Source organism: Leuciscus leuciscus, assembly GCF_965113295.1.
Source record: "Leuciscus leuciscus genome assembly, chromosome: 21".
NCBI lineage: Eukaryota > Metazoa > Chordata > Actinopteri > Cypriniformes > Leuciscidae > Leuciscus > Leuciscus leuciscus.
In genome coordinates this window covers 29,570,826-29,593,835 of record NC_138745.1, presented here as the reverse complement: position 1 = coordinate 29,593,835, position 23,010 = coordinate 29,570,826, and the positions used below count along the sequence as shown (strand labels likewise).

The window sequence follows — 23,010 nt, the reverse complement described above, 5'->3', positions numbered from 1 at the left end:
AGAAATTAAGCCAAGGAAACTCACAAATTATTGGGCTAATTCAATATTGTTTCATTGGAAGCATGTGCACATCCAGGGCCATGATGACAGTTTCAGCCTACTGTGCAAACACAGAAAAGATCTACAGTTAAAGCAGAAGAAGGGAATAGTTTAATTGAGAAAGATGTTGTTTAAAAATATCAGTCTCACAGGTATATTTTTAATTGAGTTTTTTCATTGAATGCCCTGTCTCATTCGAAAGCGAATCACATTACAGAAGTAAAATGGCATGCTCTAGATTTAAAAGTTTGCTGTCAATTAGATTTTTGTTTAATTACGGTAATACTTTTACTCAGCAATGATGCATTAAATTAGTCAAAATTCACAGTAAAGACATTTATTATGTTCTAAAAGTTTTCCATTTCAAATAAGTTCATTTTCGTATTTCTCAAAGGATTTTCCACAACAATATTGATTTACACAAGTATTTTCAACAAAATAATAATAATAATAAAATAAAAAAATAATAATAGTAACCCTCACCCTCATGTTGTCTCAAACATGTTCAGTTTTTTCCCCATGTAAGTCTAACAGGATGTCAACATTGCTCACACCAGGAGCCGCACCAGGTTTGATGTCACTGATGCCAAGCGTCATTTCAGACTTACATAAAGCTATTGCATTGTTACAGACAATTTGGAATATAGTGTGTAAGTCATGTTGTGTCCTTTAATGTTGATTTTTGTCATTTCTGCCCTTTTTTAACCTTTTGTGTTAATGCAAAAGAATAGTGTCAAACACTTCTCCTTTTGGGTTTCACAGAAGAAAATGGGTTTGGAACAATATGAGAGTGAGCAAACATTCATTTTTGGGTGAACTTTCCCTTTAAATTCTTATTATATCACTCATCTGTCCACTGTGATATGTTACTGCTATCTGTACAATGTGTCCAAAAAAAAAAAAGAGTAATCTTAGAGTTGAATTAAATCTTGTGAATTGACATTGATATTTAGGAGTCATTTTCATTTGTACCAGGATGGAAAAGTTCTAGTGGCTGAACAATAATTGCTTGTTTCCATTGCATTAAGTTTGCCTGAAGGCACAAAACAGCAGCAACCTGTCCGAAATGTTTATAAGTCAAGCTAAACTATTTCTTTCTTAAGCTCAAGCAGGACAGTGAGCTAATTACCCTGCAAATCTGAAATCGGGTCTGGATCTTATAAAGAGTGGACATGAACGGGACAAAGGGATGTGGCCTAGTAAGAACTTTTTTGTCTTGTTTTGAGGCGTTTTTGAGAGAACAGAAGAAAGAACGTAATCTCTCCTCTGTTCCTTTAAACTCTTTACACTTTCAGAGCATCTGACAAATAAATGGTACTCCTGTATGGCTGAGTTTTTGACTAATTCAGATCAGCCATTGTGTCACTGTGATAAATTAGCTGTAACTCTAGACTTCTGATAACAAGCTGTTCAGGTACATGCTGTCTGTGTTTACGGTGACAACATGCCCTCACTCCCGGGAGCATGTTACAGGTTTTTATTTAACTTTAGACCATTTTTTGTTACTTGTATGTATTTGTGAATACCCAAATCAAACAGCTCATCAGTTACTCACCCTCATGGCATTCATGATTTTATTGTTCTGTATTTTGAAGAACATCTACAGTGCTCTTTTCCATTCAACAAAAAGTGGAAGCTGATTAATAGTGTCAAGCTAAAAAAAACACCATCAAATAAGTTCACACAATCCATTCACTATACTCCAAACTACTCGAACAATATGATATGTGAGGAACAGACCAAAAGTCATGTAAAGGTGCTGTAAGTGATGTTATGCATTTTGCTAACTGCCCCTATCCAAACATAGGCAATGAATTAAGGCCAGTTCACCAAGAATGAAAACTATGTAAGCATTCACACCAACAGCTGATAATGTTTTGTTTATTATAAGCACATGCTGCAGATATGTCCTCTACCACTTTAAATGCTGCAGCTCTTTAAAGTCAGATGGATTTTGATTGGCTGTCAATGTTTATATTGTTTTCCACAAGTTGGAAAAAATATTTCTGAATGTGATTCTAACAATATTATTCCTTTGTTTTTTTATCATTACAGTGGTTTTGTTATTATATATAACTATTACTAAACTTAGTTATAGGTACAGTTATCGTCCTTGGTAAGAACAGCATTGCCTAGTAATTTAGCAAACCTTGCACAACATTTTTGATTAAAAGGAAGTAATAATGTGCAGAACTTGACTTTTTGATTAAGCATGCCGAAGGGGGGGGGGGGGGGGGGGGGGGGATCATGAGTTAATAGGAATGTGATAAAAATGCTAACTTTTATTTTGACAGATTTAAGCTTAAACTTAAACACTCAAAGAAATAACTTGACATATGCGGTTTGATTTCCTATGGTATAAATATATACATCTGCTAAAAGATAATTTAATTTAATACACTAACGTATAGATGACCTCAAAGCAAGGACTACTCTTAATTTTTATATCACAGTGATTGGCGTCTACAACTCACCAGCAGAGTCACATGTGAATGTTTTCCTGAGCATAGGTACAGGTGGGCTGGTTCTCAATCACACACACTTACCCAATCCGGCCTCTACAGCCAGTGCAGTTTGTGTGCAGTCCTGCACTCAGGTGGAAACTTCAAAGCCCGTACGCCACACTCTCACAGCAACAGACACAGAGCAGGTAGGCACCATCTGCATTCTTAGTCTGTTTTTGTATCCACCAGAAACGGCAATCTCAGCTGACCTGTGAGAAGAAATAACAGTATTTATTATTTATCATGCCAAATTAGTTGAGCTAAAATGATCGTAAACTTAAATTTGGCAGAGAATTGATCCAGAGTGAGTGTTAAGATTGCATGGGTATTTTTTTTCAAAGGACACGAAATGGACAAAAATTTGAGTTTAGTCCTAAAGACCAGTCATCCTCCCCCGAAAAGTGAATTTGTATTCCTTGTTTCCTGTTGCTGTCAGACACAGATCAGGAAAGAGTCATATGAGAAGCGATAAATCTAGTCTGATAACTTTTTGGGGTGTCAGAGGAAGGGCTGAGTCAGGATATGGGTGACACTCGAGCTGCTTTAGGGAGGACAAGTCTCAAGCTTTAAATGAAAGCGAAACATTTAGAGAACATGCTGTAATCTAAGAAAACACAAGACTCGAATGACCCACAAGCACAAAAACATTCGGCTGTTTTTTAAACTAATGTAAGGGTGTATTTTTTTTCCATCTACTGAATTTCATACTTAAAAATAGATTTACAAGTATATTTGTGTAACCACAAATATTATTATCTTGTAATGCATGTATTGAGAAGTACATTTTCAAGCAATAATGCATGCTGTTCAACTTTTAGACTGTAATAGGGAATTTTCTTGGAACATCGAAACAGCTGAACGAGCATAAAACATAATGTTGCATAAACATTCCATGCTAATTTGTTTCTATTAATCGTCAACTAATACAATGCCGTTGTCACGTATTCCGGTGACATTAAAAATGTCAACATCTCAGTTTTCGATGTGTGCTTCGGGCAAAGATTAACGGAGCATGGCTAACAGTCCTTATGCTAGTAATAAAGTGGCACTTTAAGCAATGTGGAAAAGTCCTTACAAGTTAACCAAACAGTTAACATTTCAATTCCTCTTCAATCTCTGAGATTTAACTAACATGATTGGAAATTAAATAAATGTACTACCACCTGTAACCTGCACGTGCCATCTTCCAAGATCTTTGCTCGTATTAAAAGCTTTACGTAACATTAAACTTTGGGAGCCTGTGATGGAACTAGTAAAACTTTAGCTAAATAAAGTGCCTCTAACTTCCTGGGAACCGAGTAACTGAAGGTCATTATGGGTGAGACAGGGCCCAGGGCAAAGAAGTTCTGCTCCCCACATACAGGGTGGTTTCGTGTGACTGAACAGTGTGTATCTGCATGGACGTTATTTGCTTTAAGTGGGCATGTAATAGTCTTGTAAAGCCCTCGAGCAGTGCAGGAAACATAGCGGAGGTAAGCTGAACTGGGACTCCGACGTTTAGAACATTGCCACATGTCCCACATGAGCAGTTTATGCATATGACCTTCTCCCCTGGCTGACTGTGAGAGATCAATCTTAGATGATCGCTGCACTTTAGACAAGTATCTTATAGAAATGACAATGACTGTGGCTCTAATGGTCGCTTCTAAACCCAGAGCAATGTGCTCTGTGACAATCAAAAATAGTTCACAGACCAGACACACTAGCATTGATGCATGTCACTAAGCATTTCACTATTTTGTACACAGTGAAGTTTATCTCTGACTTTATGTAATAGTCAGGTCAAAACAGTAAACATAGCAGAAAAGGGGGCTGTTTACCTTTCATTGCACCACAATGCTTTGATAAAACATTGGCATCCTTTACTTGACCACATGATCCAGTAGCAGTGTCTGTCATGAGAGATGGTCATCTGAAGGACAAAGCAAAATTACACCATTTTTAGTATGTATATTGTCTGAATCTTTGTTTATTTCCAAACAGTGTTTGACACAAAAGTGACCTGTATAGTAAATTGAGAAAATATCTATTGAAGCACAAGATGCGGTTTATGAGAAGCTGGTTCTGTCTTCTCAGTAACTTTAAATAATGTAACTGTACATTTAACAGCTAAAAATGAAAAGTCTGTTATCATTTACTTATTCTTATGTCATAACAAAATCATATGATATTTACATGTTACACTGAACAAGGACTGAAGCTTCAAGCTTCCACACACATTTTCACAAATATCCAAGCTTCAAAAAAGATGCAAATAAATGCTATACTTTTGTGATATATAGCATGAATGTTTGTGTGGAAAAACAATGCAGATTGCCTTAAGTTTATGCAATTACAACTGCAAACTCAATTTCCACTATTACTATTATAGTGTAATTTCTGTGCACCATCCTACCAGAATACTTATAGTTACTTATTTATAATTGTAGAATACTTAATAATAATAATAATATCTGCATAAATAAAGATGAGAGAATAGATGAGATCTGCATAAAAAATACTAGTATTTTAACCTAGAAAAATTACTAATTTCACGCATTAATTTTGTAGTCTTGCTCCAACAAAATGACAACTACAAAAGCAAGTTAAAATTTATGATTTAAATTTGTTAATTTACGTTTGGCCAAAATGCCATAAAGCATTTAAAATAAATGTATTGCATTGAGACATGGATTTATTTGATATTAAACTTGAAAGCATGAATAATACTGAACTGAGTTTTACAGTCGTGTTGTGGCATTTAGAGCATTAGAGTGGGTCACAAAGCAGTCTCTGTATCACAAACATTCCCAATTACACACCATCACTTCCCGTCATGCTCAATATGTCTTAACGACAATCGTTGTGCATAAACCATTTACAGTGTTCCAGGATGGCAACATTTACAATGGCCTCTTCAGATAGCTCACTTAGAACTGATTCCCAGGTAATTTATCACAGTTTAGGGCCCTAAAATGTATTAAAGGAATAGTTAATCTGAAACACCCTCATGTCGTTAACCTTTCTTTTTTCTGCAGAACATAAAAGGAAAGGAACCAAGGAACCATTTTCCATGGTTGCTAAATTAGTGCTATCCAATGCATGAATGTATCATTCTTAATTTTTAATAAATTTGTTAATATGATTCACAAAAACTGTTATCATTTGTTCACGAATTGCCCAGCATGATTTGCTCCTGAAATAAATGTTTTATCTGTTTCTCACACAAAGCTATCGATGACATGCTAATGCAGAGACAAAACCACAGGGCCTCTTCCTTTTGTATCCCACAGTTCACAAGAGAAGATAATTGGATGACATTTTGACTATTTCACATGATTACAGAAATATCAATCCATAATCTAAGTGGAACCTGCTGCCCAGTATGGCTGGGTGGAGTATAGGGATCAGTTCAGAGGATGCTCACAGTGGTTTGGCTGTAATAGATCAGTCCACTGCCAAAAGTTCTCCCAATGGGAAGCTTCCATTCTCTTTTCATTTACCTTCTCAGGGTGTTGCGGTTCAGAGATCCTTCCTTTAATGGTTAATGGAGAAAGCTCAGGACTCCACCCAGATAACAGCCTCTTGCTTTCCTGGCTGAGCCCCCTTACCCTGCAGTAAGAAAACACCAAGCTCTTTATCAATGCGGAAATCAGAGAGAACAAAAAAGAACACTTCACCCAAGCTGAAAACTCTGTCATCATGCCACTAAAAGTTGCAACTTTTTTTCCATTTTCTTTTTTTTCTTCTTTTTAAAAAATTGGGTTTGGGTTAACTATTGCACAAAGAAGATTCAATTTAACAAGTGTAAATATTAGACAGAAATTAACTAAAATTTTAACACTCAATTTAAATGATGAACAGCTGAATAGATTCTGAACATTGGTAATGTTAATCGCCATACAAAACCCATTTACTTCCACAACCTAAAGTATTGAGGTTGAGGGGAAAAAAATGTAGATAAAGACTTTGTTATACATCAGGAACTGATTATATCATGAAAAGTGAGTGTTACAGGACATATCAGTATGGAGCCAGGTGGTTGGAGGGCAGGGACTGAAATAAGAGGTATTGGTGACATTAGCTGAAATGAAAAGTCTTTTCTGAGGCAGAACAAATGATTACATTTATTTATATATATATATATATATATATATATATATATATATATATATATATATATATATATATATATATATATATATATATATATATATATATATTATATAATATGCTTAAATGCATCAATCTATGGCACATATTGTACATTTAAAATGTAATATCATTTTAAAATTTCAGAACTCCAGATGAGTCTTTCAACGCTTCACAGTAGCAAATGACAAAATTAGAGGAGGTGAGACAACAGATCTGATGATAAATGAATAACACGAGATTTAAATTACACTCAGTACTTAAATTACGTACAAACACATGTAAAAATTACACAGCAACCCAAGCCAAGCTTACGAAGAAAGAAGAACTAAAAAGGCAACCGAGAATAGAAGATATTAGATTTCTCTAAGCACAACTGCTACACAATGCGGCTGCGTTTCTAAGAATCCCACAAACTGGAAAGATCACAATGGTTTGTTGTAATGAGGTTTGCATCTCTAGGCAACCAATCTATTATGATAAACTGTATTGACACTGGGCAAAGGGAACGCTGAAAAAAAGAATTACCAATGATAAACATTCCCAGATTGCCATCTTAAAATAGAACCGGGAAGCCAAAACGTACCAGTCAAACCAACATCCAACAAAAATTCTGATGAAACACATGAATAAAGTTTTGACAAAAAAAAAAATCCACAACTGGAAAAAAAAAGATAGAAAAAATATGATTATTTCTTTCTCTTTCTTTCTTTCTTTCTTTCTTTCTTTCTTTCTTTCTTTCTTTCTTTCTTTCTTTCTTACTATAGCCAATTTGTCAGTTACATAGAAGTGAGAGAGACAAACACAAGTAATTGAATGGCAAGATTTTTTCAATGACTGTAAATGCCTATTAAAAAAAAAAAAAAGGCTCATCCTCCTTGTGCAAAATAGCATGTTCCCTTAACACTGAAAAAGACTCGGTTTACACGCTGTTCATTTGGATGGAGGCTATGTTTCCAGTGCTCAGTTGGAAGTACAGTACATGCTTTGATAAAGGACAGGGAAGCATTTAAATCAAAGACGCCAAGAATTCATGCTAAGAGACGGAACATGAAGTGCGTGAAGAAGAGTAATTATAAGTATCTGTTCACAGTCCACTCCATGTTAAACACAGACATTCCTATTATGGTAGTGTGGAAAATGTCATAATTTGTGATGCATATATGTGGTTAGGTGTGCGAAAGCGAGTGCATGAGAAATCATGGGTGTTGTGTGTGTGTGCAGAATTTTCTTCACCAGGGGCAAAGTTAGTCTGGTCATCCTTACTTGCAGATATGTATTTACATAGCCTCCCATTCATAAATGTAATGTGTGTGTTTTATGTGCATGGGTGTTCATGTTTGCGCTCGTGCGTAAAACTGCAAACAAAAGTCTGTACATCATCCAACTCAAGAGGGGAAAGTCCACCATGTGGGGTTTCTGTTTAGCGTTGACACAAATTATGTTCAAAAACAGTTTGAAACATCTGTTTGCATAATTAAATTCTGTGCAAACATTTTAATAAGCTATAGATAGAATTTCTTCACAAAAGGGAAAATATAGAGCAACATGCTTTGACTTGAGGTAAAAGGGGAAGGCATCTGTCAGCTGCTGTCTCACAGAACTATATGTACATATGTATTTAACACCCCGTCTAAGCTTTAAAGCCAGATTTGATCTCCTTGGGGAGATTTTTTTCTCCCCGTTCTCCTTCTGACCCCCGATTTTAGATTTACAATGTGGATTATGTCAAAAGATCCGGTGCCTGTTCTGCTCCAGGATTCCATTTGGTGTCCTCAAGTTGAGCTTGCGCTAAGTCATCTCCATAAAATGGCCAAGCCACTGACCGCAACCCGTTTCTTGTTCCACACATCACCACCCAGCCTTAAAGTTGGCCCTAACACAACTGTGCTTGGTGCTTATGACCAAGAGACAAAGTATAGTGGTGCTTAAAAACAAATATGTTCTCGTAAAGGTTTGCAAATACTACATTTAGCATTGTGTACTAAAACACAATACCACACTGTGGGTAAGCCTTATTTATCTTATATCCACAAAAACATCCAATTCAAGCCATATTTTACAAGATAATATGACACACTGTTTACTGATAAACCATGCAAACAAAAAGCCAACCTGCCACCTAAAAAAAATGTAACCATTACACAGAAAAACAAAACATCTAAATACCTACAGTATTTATAAAATGACTTCTGATTTTTACCGGTCCAAAACCCTCATCAAAATCCATTGAATTGTCAGAGACATGCTCGACTACATGGAATACAACATTTTAAATGCCACCCATAACAGTTACTGTAACAAACAAAGATGAGTTTAGTGTAAATGAAACTTCGTGCGGCCAGCAATCATCAAACCATGTGTTTTTGTAACAGTGTTGTGTAAGCACTGTAAAGGCCCGTTCACACCAAGAATGATGACTATAAACAACTATAACTATATTAGTGTCCACACCAGCAGACGGTATCATTCTGTTTATTCTAAGCTCGTGCTGCAGTTATGCCATCTGCCAGTTTAAAACACTTGAGATCTATAAAGTCTTGTGTATTCTGGTTGGCTGTCATTGTTTTTATCGTTCATCAGCTGGAAAACATTTTTTTTGTGAAAGTGATTTGAACAATATTAACTCTGCTATTCTTTAGCATTTAGAATGATTTTTAGAACTATTATCTTTATCAGCCTTAAAACGTATACATCTATGTGGTCAAAAAGACTCAGAATCTTAATGATGCCTTTAGGGGATTCACCAGATTCAGTGTCAATATCTGTAATGCCTTGTATATTGATTTATCATTTTAGGATGAGATTTAAGAGGCCATGCATAATTTTCTCCCTGAGAGGCCATGCATAATTTCTTTTATTTTTTTGTATGTGCATTACTATTTTCTGTCTTATTTTCTCAGCACAACAAAAGTTGTTTTCCATGATCTCATGACAAAAAAAAAAAAAAAGTTTGTTGCTTAACATTTCTTTGGTCAGCCACAAACTATTGAATCGGTGTCTGTCAAACTTCATTCTATAACCGTGTAGACGTCTGATCCCTTGAATTGGCTGGAAATTAAATTGACCACATGTTCAGAAACACTATTGCGTCTACAACGATAAAGCTGTAGCCCACTTCTCAAGTTTCGGACATTTTTTTTAATTTATTTTTTTACATTGATGTGAAATTATCTATCTATCTATCTATCTATCTATCTATCTATCTATCTATCTATCTATCTATCTATCTATCTATCTATCTATCTATCTATCTATCTATCTATCTATCTATCTATCACAATCTCAAGTAGTGATCACAACAAAATAAGATCACAAAAATAATAATGCATGGCCTCTTAGGGCTTCTGTAGTGATGTGATCTGTATGTTTGCATGATTCTTCCGGTTAATGTAAGTGGAGTGCTATGGTTAACTGTGAATCTGACTTAGCATTTCTCTCATCTCTAGACTAAGGCAGGATGAACCCAGGCATGGTGCAGTATTCCGGAGTGAAGTGCAGTGACGACATTACTAGTGTGCTCACAGACGACAACTATTTCTCCAAGAAGAAACGATATGTAAGAAAAGATGGGAGCTGTAACATGGTTGTGCAACACGTTCCAGAAAATTGGCTTCTCTGGGTCACTGACATCTTCACCACCCTGGTGGAGATCCGCTGGAGGGTCATGTTCTTGACATTTGCCCTCTCCTACATTTTATCATGGCTCTTTTTTGGAATTTTGTTCTGGATCATTGCGCTGGCCCACGGCGATGTGAAAGACCCCAACAATGAGCCATGTGTTTATGAGGTTCGAAGTTTTACAGCTGCTTTTCTATTCTCATTAGAGACCCAAACCACCATTGGTTACGGCTTTCGGGGCATGTCGGAGAACTGCATGATCGCCATCATCGTAGTTACCATCCAAGATGTCATCAGTGTCTTCATTGACACTTTTGTCATCGGCATTGCCGTCGCCAAGATGGCATCTGCCCGTAAGAGAGCCCAAACAGTTGGGTTCAGCAATTGTGCAGTGATCAGCTTACGTGACGGTCACCTATGCCTGTCGTGGCGGGTCGGGGACTTCCGAAGGAACCACATGGTAGAAGGGACAGCTCATGCACAGCTGGTACAGCACCTGGCACACAGCACAGGGAAAGTTGATGTTACATACAAAGACCTCAACATTGAAGAGAACAACATAATCCTGGCCACCCCAACAACCATAGTTCATAAAATCAGTCCTGGCAGTCCTCTATACAAGGTGAGCTTGCAGGACCTGAGGAAGGAGAGCTTTGAGCTGGTTGTCTCTTTCACCTACACAGACGACTGCACGGGCATCCTTCACCAGACACGCACATCCTACACTCCAAGCGAGATTCTGTGGGGCCAGCACTTTCAAGAGATGATCAGGGTCACCCGCAAGAACTACAGAGTGGACTACGCCCTGTTCAACCACACAGTTAAAGTCCTGGTCCCAGAATTAAGCGCAGAGGAGTATGACCTAAAGAAGTACTCTCAACAGCCAAAACACAAACCACTCCACATAAGTTCTCCAACGGCAGCTGTGGAATTGGTTAATGGGAATAGTCTTGAGGCAGAAAAAGCATCCACTAGCAATGCTGTCCAAGAACACGAGTTTAACAGTGGCCTTGATACATCCTGACTCTGCTATAGCACTTTGAAATGAGGCTTCCTCAAAGGCATCACTAGTGTAAGAAATATGGAACTTATATATTAGATCTAGACTTACAGGTGTGCTGTCTGCCAGTTAAAAGAAAGATCTTAAAAGGCCCTTCTAACAAAGATAGTATCCTGGACAAATACTGGAATCACATTAAACATTAAAGCCCTGTAGGTACTTTGGCTTTGACGAGAAACCATTTAGAGCACTACTTTTAAAATAATATAAAAGTTGTTTTTGAATAGTATTTTAATTATGTTCTATATTGCATGTACTATTTAGCTGCTTTGCACAAAACTCAATATCTTTGTACAAAATGCACACACATCTGTACAGATATCAGAGATGCAGTAAAAATGTGATGTGTGTATTACAGACTCCTCTATGACTTTGAAGGTTCTTTGATATTCAGATGTATAAAAATAAATAAATAAAAAGTACCTCCTTGATTAAATTATGACCCCAAAACCATGACCTACATAAGAGGCAATGGATCAATTATTATGACAGTGACGTTAACCTGACCAAACTGTGGTCAGTCAGTGTATCTCTTTGGCATTAGCTGAGGAAGTGCAGAACATTGTTCCACCTTATTTTGAAAAGTGGTTAACCTTTCCATTCAATCTACTAATAAAATGTTTTGGAAAAAGAGCCCCAGTGACAATTTTCAATATTAACACAGCATGCATCCACTTACCCAAAGAACAATCTAACGGGTGATAAATGATAATTTAGATACAATTTTACAGTCTACGATGTGTTAATTGAATGACCTCCCCCCCTGCGATCGATCGATAGATTGAGTATATATTACACAAATTGATTATGCAACAACAAAGATGACACATTTTTAGAGAAAAAAATCATTTGTTATTGTTATATACAAATAATTTAGCTCAAGGTGTCCTCTTAAAGACAGACCAGGACTTAGAACAGTGGCAAGCATGGTCTCAGAGATATTAACAAAAAACATATGTCTACTTACTACAATGAATAAAATTGCTGTGTTTTGGGAGGTTTTCCTGAAAGAGTGAAGTCTCCAGCCCTCCACCTTGTGGTTGGATGCAGTGCTGTCCAAGCATCGCTTTAAATTAGGCTGAAAGGTAAACAGAGGCCGGACAGCTCACGTACCACGTTTCACCTATAAATAGTCTGTATTATTTATAGACTTGAACAAGAAAGTAACTAAAATAAGCACTTTGCAACAGCTTCACAAATAAAAGTTTAACACGGCTCATTAGTTATCACAAGTAAGCAATGTGTGACACGCAGCAGCCAGGAAGGGCAAAGGCCTGTGGAACACTTACTGCTGGGTTTTCATTGGAACACTTATAAAGAAATGAGAAACATTCACCTGATTAAACAATAAATGATCATTAATCTCTTTCACAAGGGTCTAATTCCCAACAATACAATATACATTCATTTTATAAGATGCTGGAAAACAAAGAGTAAAGCTGTGGATATACATACTATGAATTTCGGACTCATACTATTTATTGATCATATTTCATAATAGCAAATCCCAGAATAACCCGTTTCAAAACTTTATGACTTCAAAGTTTAGGTCAATGGCATAATATCGAGACTAAAAGGCCACAATAGTCTTTCGTGTTCAATTATTTTATGCAGCATTTGTTTAGTGGAACAAAATATGTTTATAATTGGTTTAAAGATAAATGGTATCCATATTGCTTTTGGTCTCACTATCAACAAGTGACACATATAAAGTGCGATTTCTAGCATTGCAAATACGTTCCATAAAATCGCAAACTAAACGGCAAGTCCTACTTTATTTGAGGGATTGGTCGGTTTTTTTTTCTCCCAAATGGCGATTATTTGAAAACTAGATGCATTTCATAGTTCAATCTCCGAGGTCAATCTCGGAATTACACAATTGTTTTCAGTGGAGTTGACTTTCCTGTAATTTTCACAGCCAAACCTGTCGATGTTTCTCACGCCCAAACAATTTTTGCTTTTGTCGTCCTGGGTCGCTAACTATGGAAACTTGTTTTAGCCACAGAATAAAAAATAAATAAGGTAATTGCAACTTTTTATCTCACAATTCTGAGTTTTTTTTTTGTTTTTGTTTTTTTGCAATTGCAATTGCAAGTCTACATCTTGCAATTCTGACTTTGAGATATTCAGAACTGCGAGATATAAACTTGCAATTATGAAGAGGAAAAAAAGTCACAATATTCTGACTTTTTTCTCCGAATTGTGAGTTTATATCTCGCAATTCTGACGTTATAACTCACAACTGGTCATTTTAAAGTCGCAATTGTGAGATAAAAAGTCGCAATTATCTTTTAAAATGTTTTATTCTGTGGCGGAAACAAGCTTCAATGGCTAACTGATGTTTTAAATCACGTTGCGATTTTATTTGACTTTTGTTTTGTCGTAGTAATCTCATTAAGAAAATCGTACTGTTGCTAATGGTTAACGTTACCTCAGACAAACTCGACTTGTGTTTATCAGCGTCTAACGTTACTTAACTTAGCGCATTCTGCCAAACTTGTAACGTAGCCTAACTGTGGTTGTTGCTGAAAGTAGCCTACAGTTTGAAAGCAATGTGGAAACACATACTTATGACAAAGCACACAAACTTTTTTTTAGACACCCGCAACCTTTTGTTTTGGCTTCCTTTGGGGGGGATTCAAGCCTGAAATCGCACGCTGCTGTTCTCTATTTCACTTTCTGTATGTGTGTGAGTCTGAGTGGAACTGTTGTTTTATCCGCGCGTGAAACTCTCCCTCTCGTCGGATTGGCCGGGTTTAAGAGAGGGGGCGTGACTAGCCGGTGCGTGTTGTTTAAATGGGTTTGAAGCCTAGAAGAAACAGCACATGAGTTACCGCACGCCGCATACAAGAAGAGAAACGTGGAGATTGCTGTTCTCATACTTCATATCAAATGCTATTAATATATTACGTGGAGAAAACAAGATCAATGAGAAGGCAGTGTGGATAGTAAAACCATTCGTTGGATATGTATATATGAGAACTGTTTCGTGATCATTTACAAATGGTAAGGTCATACATATTATTTGCTGAAATTGTTTGTGATTGTATGCAACTGTAAATAAATGTTGTCTGTTTGACGATACGAGGTGTTTTGTGCTCTACATTTGAACTTCATTTCGTTAAGAATGATCTCAGTATATTTTACTTTTGATAACAGACAATCTAAGCATAGTTTGTGAACACTCTTTGAGCTCTCTATTACAATTCTATTGGAAACCTGATCTCAGAAAAAGCATAAAAGAAAAGACTTGATCAAAAAGTCTCAGTTTGAACTCAGTTTAATATTATTGCTGTCTTGGAGAAACACTTGAAACTGTAAAGAGTTTTCACTTGTGATCTTTCTAATATGATGATGAAGATTTGTTAATTAAAGTAAATTTCTGATCTTCAGGCACATGCTACTACAATGAAAGATATGAGAGTGTGATTACTATTTGCTTTTTATTTTCTCTGAAGAAAGAAAGAATCTGAGGAATAAGGTTTAGGGAATATCTTTTCCTCCCACACCTGTTGACTTCTCCATATGACAGACTTCACCCGCATGACAGATTTGCCTTATAAAACATATGGGGTTTAGTGCTGCATAATGTGCATTGCTGCATGAAACACGTGACTAATTGTTATATAGCCTAGTATTGTTTTAATCTGAGCTCACTGTTGCTAAGTGTGCGTTTGTCTAATATATTTGGAGCACAGCTGCGCTCAGCAGTTGTCAGGCGTCAGTCGGCCGACAGACACGCAGATCCTCTTTTCTGCCTTAAACACTCGGAGACTTTCAATTGGCAGCTAAATTGGTGCTTAACTTGTTTGTCAGGACTATGCACACCACATAGTGTAAACTGTAAACAGATATAATAGAGCAAAAGGAATTTCCCTAAAATATGCACCCATGTTTTAAAAATATTAATCCTAGTTTGATCATTCAAAAGAATGTAGACTTTTATGTAACATTTTCCATTGCTCCTCACTGGTCCACGCCATCAAAATAAACATCTTTCCTGGATATAAACACTGTCATATTATGTTTCATGTAAGAAATAATGGCATATATCAACCTGCTCCTTATCTGAATGTCTGTCGGGCCACAAGTGAAAAACAGTCTTTTGTAAAAGACAAAATGTTAAACCAAAAGAAATAAACAGCTTACTTTGTTCTAGATGGCATAAATGTGTTCACTACTAAAGTCATTTCTGTTTTAAATACAAATATATTCTCATGCTCTCTCTCAAATTGATTGTGCCATTCGCTTTTACTCGCTCTCTTTTCTCTCTAAAACCCTTCTGCATTCCGTGCATCTGCTAAATAAGATAAAATAGGACCTTTCTTTTTAGTTATGGTTGCTAGGAACATTGAGGGCAGAAAAGGAGCTTTAATGAGTAGTGTTTTAGCCCTCCTCAGGGAATTGTCACAGGGCTGTCATTATACTGCTGAGAGAGAAGATGAGGTCCCACAAGACAAGCTCTCAAGTCAACAAGCCTTGTCTCAGTCCCTGCTCTGCACCTTGCTGAAAACCAGTCTTAGCTTGTTTTTACCTTCGCTGATGTTTAAGCTATAGTTCAGAATGTTATGTACTTTGAGAAAGGAATGAAGTAGGGCACAATAATACATTTGAACAGAATGCATGCCTTTTGCCGCTGACTAAATGAGTCTTTCCATTTTTAAAACACTTGAAATGTCAATAATCCTTTAGGGAACTGGTCTTATTGTATGGCGCTGTTTGTTCATGCAAAAGATCAGCTGTTTCAACTTTTTACATGGAGTATTTGTGATGACATTCTGCAAGACACACTTTAAAAGCACGTATTATTGTTTAATATACTAAAAATATGAAACCTATTAAATATACAGAAGGTACTGTAATTGTTCTGAGTAGAGCTTTCAGGACGCCTCTACTGGCTAAATGAGTTTTTGCCAATTTAAATTAGTGCATTGGTAAGAGACATACATGACTGAACAAAGCAATTTTCCATTCACCCATACCCTGCCTGATTAGCACAGTATGTGAAAACGGGTATTATTAATGGTCCTGTGGGCAGTTACACTATATAGGAGAGCACATAAACAGACAGGTTGCCATTGCATTATCAAGTAATGTGGGGCACTGCCTGGTTAAATATCATTGTATTTATTAAAATTACAAATGGACTTTAACAAAAGTGTTGGTGCAGTTGGTGACTGAAATTATGACATGATGAAAAAATATTGGATGTTGCCCAAGAAAAACATAAGTCAAATGTAGAATAATCTTTGTCAACATTGGGTAATAAAACTGACGATCAGTAATAAAAATAAGTTGGAAAAAAAACCTGACAATCAAGCAAAACAACCTTTACTTACTTCACAGCCTCACTGAGCTAATGATTTAGAGAAGTCTGACTTGGGTTCTGTTATTTTGACCATTTTGGTCTTGTTGGCTAAAACTGCTGGGTTTTTTTTCTCAGTCTGAAAGGAATGGTCAGGGTCCTCTTAAGTTTCAAAGTATGAGTTTTTGATTAAGCACATACCATGTATCAAAGTTAGTATTATTTGATGTGATACTAAATTCACTGTGAAATGTTAACATTATGATTTAATCAGTGTAGAAACGTATTAGTTCAAGCTGAGACTTGCATGAGAATGCGTGAGAATTATGTGCATCGTGCTGGTCTCAGAGACGCGTGTGCTGTTAGAGCCAAAGTCAATTTTAAGTGATTACGTTAATTTAGCAACTGAGACTGAAACAAATCTTCAGTGAGAATGTTGAGTTTACAGTCTGTGCCAATTAACATTAACGTGTATCTTGTTTCCTGTTTTTGATAGGACATTTGATCGATGATATCACCAGAGCAGATGCGAACGGAGTGATCGCCCCATCCTTGGCCCTTTCTGTCAATCAAAAGGTCCAACTGGAGCAAAGAGACGCCTCCTGCGTCCGGCTCTGAACAGCCCCACCATTTCCTGCTTGTGTTGGTCCCCGTGAGTGTTTCAAAACTGTTTCTCCAACGCTTTTTCCAGAAACTAAGACTGTTTTCCAAAGCAGAAACAGCACAGACCTCCCAGACTGAGGTGATGGGAAGTGTGCGGGCCAACCGCTACAGCATTGTGTCATCAGAGGAGGACGGAATGAAGTTGGCCACTGCTGCGGTGCCAAATGGGTATGGTAACGGGAAGAGCAAGGTTCTCACCCGTCACCAAACCCAGAGCAGGTTTGTCAAGAAAGATGGACACTGCAACGTGCAGTTCATCAACGTCAGCGAGAAGAGCCAGCGCTATCTGGCCGACATCTTCACCACGTGCGTTGACATTCGTTGGCGATGGATGTTCGTTATCTTCTGCTTGGCCTTTCTGCTGTCGTGGCTATTTTTTGGATGTATCTTCTGGCTGGTCGCAATATTCCACGGAGACCTGGAGAGTGGAAGTCCCAAATGTGTCTCCAACGTCAGCACCTTCACGGCTGCCTTTCTCTTCTCCATCGAGACGCAGACCACTATCGGCTATGGCTATCGCTATGTTACAGACGAGTGCCCCATCGCGGTGTTCATGGTTGTGTTTCAGAGCATAGTCGGCTGCATCATTGACGCCTTCATCATCGGTGCTGTCATGGCTAAGATGGCAAAGCCCAAGAAGAGGAACGAGACGCTGGTGTTCAGCCACAATGCTACGATGGCCATGAGGGACAATAAGCTGTGTCTGATGTGGAGGGTGGGCAACTTGCGCAAAAGCCACCTGGTAGAAGCCCACGTTCGGGCTCAGCTCCTCAGATCTCGCACCACAGCCGAGGGAGAGTTCATCCCTCTAGACCAGATGGACATCGACGTGGGCTTTGACAGTGGCATTGACCGCATCTTCTTGGTGTCACCAATCACCATCGTCCATGAGATCGACGAGGACAGCCCTTTCTATGACATGAGCAAACAAGAACTGGAGAACTCGGACTTTGAAATCGTAGTTATCCTGGAGGGCATGGTGGAGGCCACGGCCATGACCACCCAGTGCCGTAGCTCCTACGTGGCCAGTGAGGTCCTGTGGGGACACCGCTTTGAGCCCGTCCTCTTTGAGGAGAAAAACTATTACAAAGTAGACTACTCTCGCTTTCACAAGACCTACGAAGTGCCCAGCACCCCGTTGTGCAGCGCGAGGGACCTTGCTGAGAAAAAATATATCCTATCCAACTCAAATTCTTTTTGCTATGAGAATGAGGTGGCCCTTTCAAACAAAGAGGAGAAAGAGGAAGGGAACGGGGACAGCCTGGGCCCTGGCGGGACAAACACAGACACTAGCTCAGACTCTGACCACAGCCAGGCCACCGTTCCCTTAGAACCGCGGCCTCTACGGCGGGAATCCGAAATATGACTGTGCAGAACTAACGGGAAGGTTTAACATACACCTCTTCATACAGGCACATTGAGCTGAACTGAGCCCCTCAGCGAGGCAGACTCGAGCTAACGGTACAGTTGCGAGGAGGAATCAACAGAAAACTGTACAAGAGTGTTCTTACGAATATGCATGGTTAAATAAAACAGCATAGAGGCACTGCACAGCTAATGAAGAATGCACATCAAGGGAGGAGAAGAGAGAGTTTCCCAATTAGGCGACACTACCTTTTTAGACCGTTGCTTCTGAATGACATGAAGCAGAGAGGATGTAACTGGTTGGCAAAACTTGAAAATGAGCAGGCATGTGTCCATGTGCAGTTGTCCAACAATGTAAGAACAATTCAGACCAATATAGTAGACTGATGCTGCTACCAAAGTTGATAATATCATTATTTATCGGTTTAGAAAATTTACACGCAGATATTTAGTTTTGTCAATTTTATTTCAGGCAATTAATATAATAATAGTTAATTGAAATAACATCATACAAATGAGGGGGAAAAAAACACAGCAAAGAGTGTTAGTCAATGTCTTAAGTATCATTAAAAAAGTCCTGTTCCTACCATCTAGTTAATTATTCCATTATCCCCTCTTTTCCTTTTCTATTTGAGTCCGCTGGTCTTTGTGTGAGCCACGGGTATTTCTGGAACAGTCTTGCGGGGGGCTTAGGTGGGGGACCTCTATTTGGGAATATAGACAACTCAGTGAATGTTCTTTTTTTAGAAGAAACATTAAGTTGGAAGCCCTCCGCAGTACATTTCAGGTTATCTGAAAAGAAAAACGCACAGGACCATGCCTGTTTATTGCGATATAACGGACAGGGTCTTTAGATCAGTATCAGAATGAGAATCACAGTCGTCATGTCCGCAGGGACAAAGAGAGTGAACGTGTTAATGAATGTCTTTCTACAAGTGCTGCTATGTTGCATATTATATAGGGTTTTAGACTTAAACCAAAGAGTATTCAAAATGATCTTTCATAAAGAAGGCATCAAATTCTTTTATTAGACGTAGGACAATAGGACAAGTCATGACGTGGAGTAAAAATATATATATTTGTAAGTGAAAAGAAATGTTTTTTGTTTGCTTACGCACATATATGGTTTATTTTTATTAATTATTTTCTTATTCTAAGCCAAATAAAGACTACGAATAACAAAGCCCATTGGAAATAAGAGAGCTACAGGTTAGCTTACCTTATTTTCAAACCGCTACTCCCACCTTTTCATCCCATAACTTCAGTGTTACTCTAGTTTAGTGCTACATAAGTGTTTGGGTTGGAAAATGTTGCTAGTAGAAAACCTTCAGATTTGAGGTTCTAATTGCATGGATTACGCTTTTGGGTTTTATTGCAAAGAAACAGGACAGAAAACAGAATCCACTCTCCCTTCAGACTTTAAACCTCTCTAATAATTAATTGTTTCTCAATCAACTCTAACCTCTTGTCTTGCCTGACAAACTGCAATACAACCCTAATGACTTGTTTGGCAGGTGTACCAAGGACTGTGTATGTAGGACTGGGTAATTACACTGAGATCATGGTACTGTGATCCAATGACAATCAGAGCACAGAATCTGAGCTCAGAACCGCACTTGCACACAGAATGTGCTCCTGAGATATCACTTGACGTTTGATTGTGATGTCTAACTTGTCTCTTCTCACCTTTGTTTTTTTTTTTTTGAAATACCTGAAGTAACCCAAAACAGCCACTAGAGCACGTTCTCCGGAAAGCTCTATAAAAGGAGACAATAAAATGATAGGATATTTATTTTGAAAATACTGCACGTTATACGGCTGTTTTAAACATACAAAAGAGTATAAATTGCTACTAATGCTGTTTTATCCTTCTCCTTTTTTTGACGTCATATTTCAAAAGAAACTCTAGATGAACAGCCAATTATGCAGTAGAACTAGTTTACACTGGTCTACTGTTGGCTCGTTCGAAGGAAACGCTCCTTTTAACGACTGTGGGTCTATGGGCAGCATTTATTTCTCTTTGTTGTAAATATCCCCGTACTTTTTGCAGTTGCTTTTGTACCAGTCTTCCCTATTGTACTGAAAGAAAACAATGGAATGTACAGATTTTTATATTATGATAAATATTATTGTTGTTCTTATTATAATTATTATTATTGTAATTATTATTGTACATGCTATTTTATTTCTTTTTTCAATAAAACGAGATTGAATGGACAAAAATCATTGTGTTCCTTGGGTAACTTGGATTGGTAAGTTCTTTAAATAAACATTGGAAACACTGGAAAGACTAACCATAACACATAAAACACGGATACAGCCTGAATTTTGCGACCTACGGACAGCTGCTATAAAATTGTCTAAAGCTACTAAATAATGTTCTTTTAAGACATCTTCAGCTCTTCACATAAAAATACATATTCTTTTATTTATGCATTTTTCTTCAGTTTAAGGCACTTTTATGTATGGGGGGTTGATTTCAACCTTTTTTTTTTTTTTTGTCATATGAAGGTCACATTAAAATTGTCTTGAAAACTTTGTACTATGCCTTCATCAACACACACACACACACACATTGGGTTTCCATGTTTTATGTGGAACTTATGGACATATTGATTTTTACTCTGTACAATATTTATACTTACATTTTCACACACAAAAAAAACAAACACAATTGTGTATGATTAATAAGCGTTTGTTTTTTTTATTGGAATTTGGGACCAAAAATATCTCCACAAGGTCAAAGATTTGGTAATTCCATACTTGTATTACTACCCATGACATTGGGGATACCAGGGCCACACACATGCGCACACGCACATTGGTATTTTTAAAATGATTTATATATAGATTGCATTGTCCAGGACCAAGTTTTAAATCTTAAAATTAATGATAAAAAAGAAATACTAGCCTATATATTACTAATAGTATGATAACCACAGAGTGAAGATCATTTCAGTATTTATTGTCTGAAAAGGATTTAAATATTTTTTTTAACCAGCTATTTTGCACCCAATAAAGTTTTTTTGATTAGCGTTATTAATATTTTAGTGTGGATGCATCAATGGAAATATACTTAGCAAGACAAAATAGCCATATTATTCCAAAAATGACTAAAATATCAAATGCCAATTTTTTTTACAGAATTCTCCTGGGATGTATGTTGGACATTGGTAGATAATTTAAATAAACTATAGTGTATAAAAAAATTATTTTAAGAGCGTAACTTATATTCTAAAAAAAAGTCTACAACCCAATGCATGTCTTAGTACTTTTCATGAAAAGAAGACACTCTCCTATTCATTCTCCCATTCAAAAAATGTCTTTAGAGGTGAGTTGCTTGCGTAAAACAGCCTGTTGCCGTGAGATAAAAAGCAGAGGCTAAATATCCTTTAAAAAGCAGCTCTTTGCCACATATTGGCACACCTGTACCAAGCACACAACCTAAAACAATCAAAATCCAGAGGTGGACCAAGTACACATCTTCATTACTTGAGTAAAAGTACAGATACTACAGGTCAAATATTACTCCATTACAAGTAAAAGTTGTAAAGACCGATTTTTACTTAAGTAAAAGTAGCCTACAGTACATAAGTATTTGTTTTTAAAAGTACTTGAGTATCAAAAGTAAAAAGTAAATGTCAACGCATTGTTTTATTATTGTTGCATTGTTACAGTACATTATGCCTCTGAAGCAACCTAGTGAATACACTGACCAGTTTGAAGTATCTGAGGAATTGAGAGCTTTAAGAATGTTGCATAACCTATATATAGGAATTAAACAATTGAAATGACAACAACAACAAAACAGCCATAATCATGTTAATTTTTTTAACACTACCACCCCCACAAAAGAAGTACACATCTATATGCATCCATTCATGCACATTTTAATCAAGTGGTCTGTAAATACAAACTGATCAGAAAAAAAAAACATAGCTGTATAACTGCCCAACAGCAATACTGCTTTAACAAAGAGTAAAACAGAAATCCTTATTTTGCCATGAAAATAAAACTTTCAAAACGTTAGTTGTGACAACGACGATACGGAAAAAAATCATGCAATGACTAACATAAAAAGTACAATATTTGTCTTTCAAATGTGGTGTTAAAGTAACAAGTTTCCAAAAAAAAAAATTAAAAAGTAAAGTACAGATACTCAAGTACAGTAATACAGTAAATGTCCTTTGTTACTGTCCACCTCTGTCAAGATCATGAGAATAAACCTGGTGCGTACACTTGTCAATGAACTGCTGAGGCACATCTGGAGCTTTTAATGCTTTTAAAATTATTGACATCATAGTGTCATTTGTTTTTTCATA

The 23,010-nt window shown here is 37.1% G+C and overlaps 2 protein-coding genes across 2 annotated transcripts; both read left to right on the top strand.

The window, feature by feature from the left end:
• The first annotated feature begins 2,530 nt into the window (after window positions 1-2,530).
• On the top strand, window positions 2,531-14,439 carry kcnj16a (potassium inwardly rectifying channel subfamily J member 16a). Its single transcript, XM_082151430.1, has 2 exons — window positions 2,531-2,689; window positions 10,124-14,439. The coding sequence occupies exon 2, from the start codon at window positions 10,135-10,137 to the stop codon at window positions 11,317-11,319; it is 1,185 nt and encodes a 394-aa protein (XP_082007556.1). The 5' UTR covers window positions 2,531-2,689; window positions 10,124-10,134; the 3' UTR covers window positions 11,320-14,439.
• kcnj2a (potassium inwardly rectifying channel subfamily J member 2a) lies at window positions 14,223-22,087 on the top strand. The gene is made up of 2 exons (XM_082151429.1): window positions 14,223-14,361; window positions 17,157-22,087. Exon 2 carries the CDS (start codon window positions 17,406-17,408, stop codon window positions 18,687-18,689), a length of 1,284 nt encoding a protein of 427 aa, XP_082007555.1. The 5' UTR covers window positions 14,223-14,361; window positions 17,157-17,405; the 3' UTR covers window positions 18,690-22,087.
• Window positions 22,088-23,010: the final 923 nt, after the last annotated feature.